This window comes from Glycine max, chromosome 5 (genome assembly GCF_000004515.6).
Source record: "Glycine max cultivar Williams 82 chromosome 5, Glycine_max_v4.0, whole genome shotgun sequence".
NCBI lineage: Eukaryota > Viridiplantae > Streptophyta > Magnoliopsida > Fabales > Fabaceae > Glycine > Glycine max.
The window spans coordinates 27,731,232-27,744,793 of record NC_038241.2 but is presented as its reverse complement, the minus strand read 5'-3'; the positions used below and the strand labels follow the sequence as shown (position 1 = coordinate 27,744,793).

Below are 13,562 nucleotides of genomic sequence, written 5' to 3'. Positions count from 1 at the left end.
TTGTCAAGCCAAGCTTGACAGAAATTCCCCTCCCTCTATCTTATGACCAAGAGAATATGGTTCCTGAGAAACCGAAATGGTGAAGTGGACAGGAATCAAGTAAATCTCGAAGTTTGATGTCAAAATAACATTCAAAACTCTACAGCCAAGTGTTTTGTTGACTCTGAATAATATTGAAATTCCCAGAACACAACCATGGCATGTGATATAGATAAATACAATGTAAAGAAAACAACAGCTGCATGGTGACTGGTGAGAATTTTATGTTCCTTATATGGACATCCGTACACAACATTGACAACCACTGTTGAGGAGAGTCCACACTCTGCACGCGTTACCTCCATATCAAATTACGTAGGGACAACGACTAGCAATTTAGATTGTATTTGGCTGGTTGCTAGTTTTCTAAGAAAGAGCAGTCGAGTTAAATATAATTTTAGAGAAAATTTAAAAAAATTAAAGTAGCTTTTTCTAATCAAGGAAAAGAAAAAAGAATTTCACGTAAATCAATTGGAGGAACGTCTACTTTTCAAGAAGATAAAACCAAAACCTACCGTAGCCACATACACAACTGCCAACAATGTTGTTACTCAATCGTTGTATCTCCTATACGATCAGTGTACTATCAGTGTAGAGATTCTTCACAGTGTACGATCAGTGTAGACATTCTTCACACTGTACGATCAGTGTCAACGCCACCGTGAGTTTAGTACAAGGGACTTCAAATTTCCTGAAAAAGATTGCACCATAATGTGAGATTTTTCGATTGCCTTCAAGAAATCTAAATCCAAATTTCCTATACCTTTTTCATTTAGTATGCTTAATTGGAAAGTTTTTAATGAAATCTATGTTGCATCTGGTAACGATGGTTGATTCAACTAGTAGAATGAAAATCATCGTCTAAATATAAATAGGCTATCAATCTTTGTTGGCAGTCTTTTATTTGTAGGTTATCACTAAATATAATGACTATGCACTCGCATGCAATTCAATCACAAATTATTGAATATAATAAGTTTATTTATTAATTTTTATAATAATTACTTAAAAATTATATTAACAATGATTTATTATTGAATGATAATGTAAAATTATTTTTCACTACTTTAACTAATTGAGAACTTTTATTGACACTTGTGGCATATCATGACTTAAGAATGCCAAACTCCATTTTGAGGAAATGGAAATTAATGTTATAATTCATACTAACTCCATGAAAGTTTCTCAAGATGGAAACCCTAATTCTTCTTCCTCCTCTCTCATAGTTGTTGATCCTTTTTTAATGATGGACCCGACAACCAGGCTTGTCAAGGACAATGAGTTTCTAAAGTTGGAACTGTCGAGACCTGGACAACCTGAGTGCAATTCTTTACCTTTCCGACCTCATCTGAACTTACCAATTCTTTACCTTCGTGACCTCATTTGGACGTACCAATCGAATGCAAATTTTATGTGTGAAACAGAGATATATTCTAGAAGAATTGATGAAATAAGAGTGACTCTGGGTCTTGATTTATCTTGGTAAACAAAGATATTAATTTGATGAGTTGAGAGTATTTGTCACATCAGGTGAGGTCTAAACAGAAAGATGAGCAAGGATATTCCTTTCGACATCTTTATGGTTCTAACTTTTCCATGTTAGGGAAGGTTAGCAATTTTCAACCAATCATGATGCTACCGTAACTCGTGTTTTCAAAGCTAAATACTTTTCACGAGGGAATTTTTTGGAGGTTAGCTTGGGCCATAAACGAAGCTTTGCTCGACATAGTATCTATACTCCATGAGCAGTTGTAAAGATAGACATGAGATGGAACATGGGTAGAGGAAATAATATGCGAGTTCGGCAAAAATTCCATCTCGTATTTTTGGAAGTAGATTGCAAGCAAGTTTTTGATGTTTTCTTTTGCAAAAGACCAAATCTTTCAAAATTTGGTATCCTTTTGTTAGAAAATGTTGCTACGGTGTAGAATATGAAGAACTCTAAAATGAGTTTAGTCTGAAGGCAAGCTAATCAAGTTGCTCATTTTCTAACAAGAGCGTCAAGATTTTATGTTAGTCATGAATTCATTCCTAAGTTGATGCTATTATTATGAATGAAATAATGAGTTTGTTCCTTTATAAAAAAAAAAAAAAAAAAAGAGGCGCCAAACTCTTAAACTCCTGAACTTACCCTTACCGGCTACTAATATAAGGCGGCTTGAATCAATGGTGACGGTGTTGATAAGAAAACAAAGGTCAATGATGGCGGAGATCTAAAATCAAAAATCTTCTGGACGTTGTCAAACTGGCATTTAACATTTCTCATTTTCTTCAACATTAAATCATACCCTGCGTCGTTGTCCTGCCTAGTGACATTAAGATGGTATCTAAATAAGATTAAACTCTCAAGGTATTTCCTCTGACGATGCATTGCACACTTATGTTTGGCAGTTATGCCTGATCAGGTGAAGCTGAAGATGGCAAACATGTATTTGACCCTTCATTCCTATAATGATCTAATCCCCGATTAAGGCACAGTTTTCCCAAAATCATCATATACAGCAAATGAGTTTAGCAAAGGATAAAAACATGTTTGGTTTTCAGATGAAAAGTTCTCAACGTCCTTTCAAAAATAAAACTGAAAAAATTCCAAGTTTAATTATAAATTAAGTTTTACCTTAATTTTGTCTTAAAACTCAATTTAAAATAGAAATAAAAAAAATGCTTTTGCAAACTGAAATGAAATTCAAACTAAAATTTATGAACTTTCATCAAAACATGTTCTAAATCTTTATGGAAAGGATGAATCAGGGCACTGATGTATTCTTGAAAATAGCGGTGTAGAGGGAAATTCTCATTGTGTATTTAAATTAGTTTATTTCGTATTTAGAAGAGTTTTTTTATCAGAAACTTTATTAAAGTTAAAAAAAAAACTTTTTACAGAGCATTAAGAAAAACTAAACATTCTCTCTCTCAAAAAAAAAAAAAACTACACATGCTTAAAGCTATTACAGTTTATAATCACAACCTTTTTAATATAAAATTTGAATTTTCAACAACAGGCTAACAAATTATTCAGCTGGAACAAGATATGATATTGTTACATTCCACAACAAAACTAACAAACTATAATTTTAACAGAAGGCAACCATGCCACATTTTAGGGTATTATAAAACAATCCCACATATGTGAACTCAGGTTTATGGATCCAAAAATGTTTTAAGTTACTGTGTCCTCATTCTGCTACTTTCAGCTGCCCTTACTTGAGAGAAATATGGATGTGCCTGCGGGAATACATCAAATAAAAAAAAATGTTAAATCAAAAGATCATAAAATATTGTGCAAATTAAGCAATACACAACAAAATAACCATGTTATGCTAAATTAATGAGCTCTTTATTATTACCATTGCTTCTCTTGCTGTTAACCTGTCCTGGTGATCGTATCGAAGGAGTTTATCAAGAAAATCAATTGCCTGCATGTCCGATATATTGAAATAATTAAAACCAATAACAAAGAATTGATAAATTACAGTATAAACTAATTGGTTAGGTCCGAATGACATGTTGGAACATGGATTAAATTACCTCAGGAGACACAAGATGTTGATTATCTGCATTGATAAATTTAGACCAAGGCTTGCGACTGTGCCTGGAAAAAAGGTAATAGTGTTAACATAAAAAAAAAGTGTAAATATAGTAATACTATCATGAAGAGAAAGAGACAAGGACAAAATAAAAGCAGTAGAATTCTAAGTTCATGTTTGGATTAAAGTCTGGAAACTTAAGTTTCTCGTAAACTGAGTTTACAAAAGCAACCCAAGTCTTGCCTCTACAAAATTGAGTTTCCAGACAAAATTTTCATGTGCATACGTACTTTTGGAAGTAACCAAACATGTCACCAAAATAAGTTTACTCTCCAAACCGAGTTTGGAGCTCCACAAACAGGAAACCACGCATAGACTAAGAGAGCAGAGAGTGAGATGAGGTACTAAATTGCCATGGAAGATAGTTACAGAAAGTTGTGGATTCACTAAATCAAACTTGCTATGAAATATGCAAATAATCCAATAGAAGATGATACCTCCCAACCAGTGCATCAAGTTGAGGATCAAGCTCCAGATGATACTTATTCAGATATGCGTTCAGTTCATCAGTCCCAAGCACCTGCGGATTAACATAAAAAAAAAAAAAAGACAATGAAATCCCCAGATCTGGAAAGAAAAGTATCTAGGAAGGGGCAAGTGGTCTAGAATTCAATCTTTTAGAATGCAAAACAACAGGAAATAATTTAGGCATACTTAATTATCCCGTATAATAAAAGATAAAATATTATAGTCAGAAACTAAAACAAGGCATTAACTTGCACAGCATCAACAAGATAATTTTGCAATTTTAGACACTGCTGAACCTCCATAAATGTTACCTTAGCTATTTTGACAAGCTGGTCATGGTTGTCGTGACCATAAAAGAAAGGTTCCTTGCGAAATATCTACATGAAGTAAGATGATCAAACCCAGAATTACACGATTTTGTACATGTAGATTCAAAATTAGACTTCATATCAAATAATGCCAAGAGCATGTCACATATAACCAGTAAGTTGTAGCCTATAGCTATAATTCTCACCATTCCAGCAAACATGCAGCCAAGACTCCACATGTCTAATGAGTAGTCATAGTCTTGTAAATCAACTAGAAGTTCAGGGCCCTTAAAGTATCTGAGAAATAAAAGCATAGCACATGACATGTTTTTGGCAGTGTCATTCAAAAACTTCCAAAACTCACCCTCACATAGCAATATCGTAGAAGTCTAGGAAAATTTATATGATCATTTTTCCTTTGTCAAGTTTATCTCTAACTAACAAATATAAGCAAATTAAAAGGAGAATTACAACAGTAAATTAATGCTGGCCTAGAAGGAAGCTGAGAATTTCTATATGATTATATAGTATAAACCAAGTGGAAGATTAGGGACCTAAAATATGCTACTAATATGAGTTGACAGAAATTTGCATGACTACAGAAATGAACTTGGGTATTTTCAGCTGGAAAAACAGAAAAGAGGGGGGGTGGAGGGGTAGTTGGGAAAAATGAGAATACCACCAAACAAGAATTAAAACCTCAGTTCATGGTGCCCCAGCAAAGAATTCTTCGAACCCCATTTGTTCTTCCTTATCCCTTTTACCTAACAGTTCTCATACATGGCAACAAATGACTCATTGTTATGTTTTTAATATCTTCAGCTATGCCTAATACACTCAAAATCCCTTTAAATTGCTTAGCAGGAACTGTGATTAAATGAGGAAATTGCGCTTATTTAACAAATCTTAAAAGTATGTTCACTTTGGCATGTTGCATATTAGCCTGCTAGCTTGCTACATCAGATCTGCATCATTAAGGTCAAACTGCTTCAGTGTCAATTAAAAATATGCCTGAACTATTTCACCTGTGGCTTTTGATAACACTCTTGCACAATAATCCTTTACAAGTACTCATTCTATAATGCATGATTGGGAAGAGAGTAGTGTATTATAAGCTTCTGAAAGAATAGTCTAATAGTTGTTTATAGAATGCCTCTTTAAAGATTAAACAAAAAATGTAGCTGAAAATATAATGCATTGGCAAACATTTAAGGAGAGTCTCTTACAAGAAACTATAGACAAAAAGCATAAGGGTGGTTACATGGTTTTAGTTTCTGGGTTTTAAACGCAAATTTAAAAATAAAATATGCTTAGCTAAAATGGAGCTGAAGTAATATTTTACTGAATTATAAAACACTTGTAACTCATTTTTTAAAACCAAAAAGTTATTTTGATTTTTGGTCCTGTCATAAAAACAACTCATTCAATCCCCCAATCCCTTCGAAAAAACCCATATACTAACGTCACTACCACTGCCATTACCCACCATCACCACCACTAGTCCAACCTCCACTGTTTCTGATGCAATTGCCGCCAAAGCCACCACCATTGCAACTCTCATTGCTGCTGCCACTGTCACTACCACAACCATCACAATTGATTTCCTTTGCCACCTTCATTGTTCACCCACCTACCACCACTACTGTTGATACTGCAAACATTGCCAATAAATCATGCCACTGTCACCACCACTACCACTGACTGCTGCCTCCATAATCACCACCACCATTAGTTGCTACCACCATCATCATTGCCTCCCCCACCATTGGTGGTGGCATCGCTCCTCCACCTGAGCTAATACCATCATCATTGTTGCAACCACCACTGATAAACTATTGTTGCCACTGCAACCAACACCAACCATCACCTCACTGTTGGTTGTTACCACCATAGTTCCTTCCCCCAACCTTATATCACCACGAACATAACACCACTAACCATTACATTTCTGCTGCCATCACTAGTTAACCACCATTGCCGGCTGCCACCATTACTAGTTAACCACCATTGCCGGCCGCCACCACTACCAGTATCATCCGCACTGCTGCTGCTGCCACAACCACCATTGGTTTCCACTACCATCATTGTCGCTATCACTATGACCACCACCATAGGCTAGCACCTCCATCATCCCCTACCCCAACCATCACCCCATCATCACCACCAAATAAATAAGGACTGATTTTATAGTTTGGATTTGAAATTTGGTATTAAAATTTCAAAACAAAAACACAAAAAATTGAAACTAAAATCATAAAGCTAAGAACTGGTTTGTTTGTAAAAATTTCAAAACTAAAAATTGCCCCAAACAAGGAATTGAGAATCTTTATATAATTAAATAGGGTGATTTATTTGAACACTAGGTTAACTAATAATGGAATTTATGTAATATTTAATATTTATCTCGCATAAACTGGTTGAAGTAATTTACAATATACTTTGTGCAAGTTCTAAGAGTCACTATGTTTAGTAGCAATAGAGTAGACCAAGAAAGAAATCACTTCTAGACCTGTATTTCTGTTAAAAAAAATTATAGTAGGGCTAGATTTTGTATTATTGATGCACTGTTTTCTCAAGTTCCCACATTTTCAGAATGATGTTAGTGGATATACCACTACTTGGGAAGCAACAATTCCAATAATCCATTTGTATTGAAAAATTAATGCTTAAACGAGCTAAGGATGCCTAACTGATTTTGATTTATGCTACATACTAATATACTCAGGCTCATCCATTGTATACATCTTCCTTTGATTTTAGTATTTTACTTTAGAAAGAGTTGCGATCATGGTCAATAATATGCCAGAGTCCAGAACATTACCTTGAAGCCACACGAACATTGTATTCCTTTCCAGGATGATAAAATTCAGCAAGACCCCAATCTATCAAGCGGAGTTTCCGTAATTCATGATCTATCATAACATTATGAGGCTTGACATCTCTATGCATTATGCCTTGAGAATGGCAGTAATCTATGGCCTGCAATTCAAAACTAAAGCATTCAAGTAACAAGAAAGGGTCCTTGACACATATTTGTGCAAATGTAAAGTAATTTCCATGATGCATAAGCAAATGTCTATACACATGAACCAGATGCAAAATTGATATAAGCCTTGTCCAAGACAAAGATACTCCAATATATACATTATGGAGAGGACACAGAGCACCAGTCAAGGTATACCATGAGAGATTGAAGGATCACGTTACCTTAAGAAGCTCATATATGTAATAGCGTATGTCATAATCAGTCAAGGTTGGATACAAAACTTTAAAATCTGTACTGTTGACATACTCAAATATTAAGCTAGGAGTTTTAGAGTGCTGATCTCTGACAATATCAAGAAGCTTGACAATATTTGGGCCACCACAAAGGTTCTGAAGTATTTTTATCTCTCTTTTAATCTGCAAAATGATGTTGAAGATCTCAGAAGGTAAGACAAAAATCTCACAAGAACTGAATGCAGTAGTACAAGAAACACCATATAACCAAAAACAAAATCAAATTAACACAAGACTTCAACCACTTAGTCTAATTGCAAGAGTTTTTCTAAAAACTAAAAGATATATCACAAAGTCCAAAAATATGAGGAGCTCTTTGTAGTTCCTACTAAAAAAATTGGAACCAGTGTTGTTAATGGCGGATGGCGGTTCATGGCGGAAAGCCAAAAATCCACCATAAAAATATGGCGGATGGTGTAGCGGAAAATGGCGGACGTCATGGCGGACAAAAAAAAAAAATATATATATATATATATATATATAATTATATATACATATAAATATTAACAAAACAATAGATAAAAAATAAATATAAATAAAAAATAAAAAAAAACAATGGATCGCATTCAAATAAACTAAAAAAGTTTCATGAGTTCTCATAATAACCAAATACCAACACCAAATAAACTCATTCAAGAGTTCAAAATAACAAAAGGATAAAAGCATAAAAACAGAAAAAGGGGTGTAAAACAGAAAAATATCATAAAAAAGGGCTGAATAGAAAAAAAAAAAGCAGAACAAAAAATAAAAGGGGTGTCAAACAGAAAAATATCATAAAAAAAGGGCTGAACAGAAAAAAAGGGGGTGTCAAATAGAAAGAAAAAAAAACAGAACAACAACAGCAAAAAAAGGAAAACAAAAACAGGACCACGTTGCTGTCCTTTGCAGACTGTAGCACCGTTGCCGTCGCCGTCGCCGTCGCCGTTCGCCGTGTGCATGGTGCGCTGGTGCTCGTCGAGTTGTCGTTGCTGGGTCGTGCGGGGGGAACACGGGGTCGTCGCTGCGGGGTTGCGGCTGGGTGCGGGGTCGTGGCTGGGTCGCGTGGGAGGGGCTGCGTTCTGTGCTGTCCATCGTGGTAGGGCTGCGCTTTTGAACAAAATAGCGGGTAGGGTTGGGTCGGGTCAACCCAACTCCTACCGCGAAAATAAAACCTAAAAATCCGCTATTTTCCGCCATGCCGCCATAACCGTCATGACCGCCATGGCGCCGCCATTCGCAACCCGCCATGCCACCGCTATTCGGTGGCATTTTTTCAAAAATCCGCCACGCCTTTCCGCCATGGCCGCCATTTGACAACACTGATTGGAACCAAAGTTGCATTTGTTAATGCCCTAAATGATTCACATCGCTGGTTAGAATTAAGGTTTGGCTACCAATTCCAATTTCCAAAATAGATTTTGCAGAATCAGGTTGCTGCAGTGCACCAACAACTACACTATGTCCTTCTCTCAGTGTAGACCCCCCCAAAACCTTAAGTCCTTGTTTAGTCTAATTAGATATGCTTACTGAAGACATACAAAAGTGTATCCCTTATTGTATGTTTTTAGCAAATGATATAATTTTGATTGAGGAGCCAAGGAAAGTAGTTAACTTGCAACTTGAACTTTGGAGACAGACTTGGGAAACAAAGGGTTTCTACTTAAGTAGGAGTAGAGCAAAGTATATGCAATGTAATTTTAGCAAGAGACAAGAAGAATGTGACATGGAATGGAAGTAAAAATGGGAAAAAATGTCATACCACATTTTTTCAAGTTTAAATATCCGGGATCAATACTACAAAATGAAGTGGAAATTAATGAGGATGCCACACATAGGATAAATGCGGGATGGCTAAAATGGAGAAAGGCATCAGGGATTATTTGTTACCACACTCTATGGTAGTGAATTTAAAGAGATAGCAAGAGAAAAAGGTTGAAATAGCATAAATGAGAAAGTTAAGATGAATGTGTGGCCAAAAATACAAAATAAGAAATGATTGTATATGCGGAGAGATTGGTGTACAACCAATCGACAAAAAGATAACAGAAAATCGATTAGGTGATTTAGACATGTACAAAGAAGACCCTGAGACACACTAGTGAGAACAATAAATAGTATGGGTTTTAGTCAAGTGAAGCGGAGAGGGAGGCCAAGAAGAACATTGGAGAAAGTGGTCAAGAAGGACCTCATGGTAAATAACATTGCTAAAACATTGGTTTTTAACTGAGTCAAATAGTGTCATGTTATCCATGTAGCCAACCTCACCTAGCAAGATAGGGCTTTGCTGTTGTTATTGTTTCAAAAAGAGAAGTTTATACATATGTTTCAAGCTTACCTCCAATATTTTAAGGGGAAACAAAACTACACTACACATCTTTCTTCAACAAAAAGTCATCTAGTTTGAACTTTGAGGCCCATCGTCTTATTTCAAAGTATAACTTTCAAAGATTTTTTTCATCAAGTATAGTCTAATATGATAATACCAGAGCTATGTAATAAAATTATATCATGAATTATGAAATCATTCTTACTAATCATGTTATATGTCCATATATTTTTTTTCTGTGAACTCCTATTTATTGATAGAAGTTTTTATGCCTGATAAAATTCTTCAATATATTTATGTTAATAAAATGATTATAATATGTCTTATGATGAATTTTAAGTTTATTTATTTATTTTATTCTGTTTTCAAAATAATTATTGCACAACTGTGTTAGGGAGATTGTGCCAGAATGGTCCATCTGTTATTCAATAGTTCACAAGAAAATAGTGAGGAGTGTGTGAGAAATTTGAGTGTAATGTAAATTACTGTCCATGATGCAAATTTTAAGAGAACAGTTCTAAAGAACCTTCCCTGCCTGGCTTTATTCAGCCTCCAGGTCCCAAAGGTCGAAAAGAACAACAATGCAAAAACAAAATGTCACCTTCTTTTTCTTGACAGGCTTAAGAATCTTGATTATACAACGCTCATTGCTATTAACATTTATGCCTTCAAAAACCTCACTGTACTTTCCCCTTCCCACTTTGCGCACAACCTCATAATCATCTTGATCACTGAAAAAGAGCACACAGAAATTTCATAAATAACATAATTGGAATGAAAAATTCTAAATCCTCACAAGAATCAGTCCTGAGACACATCAATGTTTATAAGTATTTTTAACAATAGAATCCAGAAAACAATTGCATCAACCAATTTCAAATCACAAGGAGATTTCTTCATATTCAATCAGCTTATCTGAGAATATCGCAGAGATGAAACATATCAAGGACAAGAGATCCAAACAAAAGGATATAATGATAACATAAACAGCATCGTTCGGCATAATTTGAGTGGAATGTGACATAAAATCGTTGAACCTCTAGGTATTCAAAATCAAGAACGCGTAAAATAACAAAAAAAAAAAAAAAAAACACCTAAGAAACTAGCACATACTCAGCAGTTCTTAACCTAAAAGGCGGAATCTCTACTCTATTCATTGTTAATCGTGTCTAAATCGAAGCATAACATAACAGAAAGCTCCGGAAACAAATTAAGACGAGAAATCCACAAAATATATCAGGGTTGGGAAGATTATTACCCCCATTGAACGGTGAGAGACTCGTAATCCCAGTACTCTTTGGGGCGGAGAACGTTGACATCGGTGTAGACACGCGCCTTGGACATGGCTGGGCGAGTGGAACCCGAGATCTGGGTTCTGTGGCGCTGGTGAACGATTGTGATGACGGTGTTAGTAGTTTCGGTGAGGTGATTGGGGGGGATGCGCACGATAGGGGGCTGCGCAACCGGCGCACGCAAGGCAACAAGGGTGCACACTAGCAAGAAGCGGAGAAGTAGTGCTGGTGGTGCTTCCTGCGCATATTTAATGCGCGTATAGCGATAATATTTACACTTACACATACTACTTTTTTACATTCTCTTATTTATTTTTTTTATATGTGAAGTCAAACGAATAATACTCCTTCCTCCGGGTTTAGGATCACTTATTTTCTTCCTCAACGGCGCAAGCTGGCCACGTCAGCATCATCTTCTTCTCTTGCTTCTATCTACGCTTTTGCAAAAAAACAAAACGCAATAAAGCTGCGTACTCGGGTCTCCGTTTATGCTGTTTTGGGTGTAAATTATTTTACTCCATTTACCAATAACCAATAGGTGTACGATGCTTGAGCCAAACTGACACTAATGTTTCCTTAGAGCAGTGTATCAATTCAATCAGAAATCCAGAATACAACGTGTAACATGACTTAAATATTTTACAACCATATCAATGTCTAAAAATATTTATATGATCGATCATGTTAATTTTGAATAAAAAACAAACGTTGAGTTCTGCAGCAGTACAGCAGAACATTTTTAAATGTAATATGTTGATTAATTTATTTTAGAGGCTTCCAGTACACTCTTTCTAGTACGATGATCTAAGTGAGATTTATTAAGAGAAAATTAATTATATATTGACAGAATAAAAAAATTTACGTAGTCATTAAATCCTCACACATTATTACACTCATTTATTAAATATAAAATGAGATAATTTTTAGTTGATAAAAAAGTGCGTTAAAAATAATAAATTATTAGAATTTCTCTTTTAGTTTAAACAAATTATTCTTTGTCTTGACTTTAAAAAACTTAAAAATGAACTTACTATTTTTTTTTATTTATTGATAGGAATCAAAGACACTTAAGAAAATTTATAATAACTGAATTATCTTATTTAACCATCTAAGTTAGACAAAGAAGTTCTTGTGACAATTTTCAAGCCAAAGTTAAAAAGTCAATTTTATCCATGACACGTTGACTTTTGTATCAACAAGTTAAAAATATATAGCGATAAAATATCTGCTATGCACCAAAAAAATTATAGTAGCTTCATTTCACACATGCTATTATAGATCTTTTCATGTGAGCGCATGGTAGCAACTAGCAAGTGCGCAATACGAATTGAAAACCATCTCTTAAAAGTAAGTTCTCGTGTAACAAGTTGCTGCCCCTTTTTGAATATATCCTACAAACTGTCCATTTAGGGTAGAATGGACAAGTTCCTACGTTTCAAACCAAGCCTGCAATGGACCCTGCATCCTTTAAAACAATACCACAGAAATATCAACACTCACACTCAAATCGCCATGTATTTATAAATATCTTGATAAATCTACAATAAAAAAAAAAAAGAAAATCAATCTTAATAGTAATCTAGGATTTAAGATTTTCCTACAATAATTATGAAGTTAAAAGACTTGGTATGAATAAACATTTTAGTAACTTAACTAAGCATGATACTTATTTAGAGACGTAAGACTGAGCTAGATGGATCTGTCTCTAGTCTGCATGCCAGATTAGGATTTTAAGCATTCTAAAACATGACTAGGATAATACACGAGAACTGGAAAGTCAATTATTTTTGGACTTAATAAGCATTTTCTAATCAATGAATAGCATTCACTATGTTCCAGCCTGGTTGCAGCCAGTTCTGCCGGTCATTTAACCTCTCCCACGCACCACGACATTCTTTTGGTGCAAGTTAGGGGTTGTAACGATACAAATATTATATTATAAAAATGACAATAAGCAGAAACATTGGAAAGCAGTAATCAGCTAATGGAAATCCTGGTGTCAATGGACCCATACATGTACAAGTACAACCGTATGTATGTGGACCAGAATTCATTATTAAAAAAAGGGCAAGCTTTTCAATCAACCAAAGCTTACCTGCAGAATTTCATCAACCAAACTGGAAATTTTGAAGATGACCACTGTTTCTCAAACTATAAGATGCAATTGTAGCATGATGATCACTATGAAAAGTATAAAGGTGAACTATAAAAGACAACGAAAATGATTCTCAACATTATAGACTTCAAGAGTAATTTTTTTCTTTTGGGGGGGGGGGGGTACTAG

The 13,562-nt window shown here is 35.0% G+C and overlaps 1 protein-coding gene across 1 annotated transcript; it reads right to left on the bottom strand.

Moving 5' to 3' along the window:
* Positions 1-2,987: 2,987 nt before the first annotated feature.
* LOC100819679 (casein kinase II subunit alpha-2) lies at positions 2,988-11,992 on the bottom strand. The gene is made up of 10 exons (XM_003524637.5): positions 11,245-11,992; positions 10,588-10,717; positions 7,610-7,804; positions 7,224-7,381; positions 4,609-4,699; positions 4,406-4,471; positions 4,064-4,146; positions 3,568-3,631; positions 3,387-3,455; positions 2,988-3,264 (listed from the first exon to the last, which is right to left on the bottom strand). Exons 1-10 carry the CDS (start codon positions 11,562-11,564, stop codon positions 3,205-3,207), a joined length of 1,236 nt encoding a protein of 411 aa, XP_003524685.1. The 5' UTR covers positions 11,565-11,992; the 3' UTR covers positions 2,988-3,204.
* Positions 11,993-13,562: the final 1,570 nt, after the last annotated feature.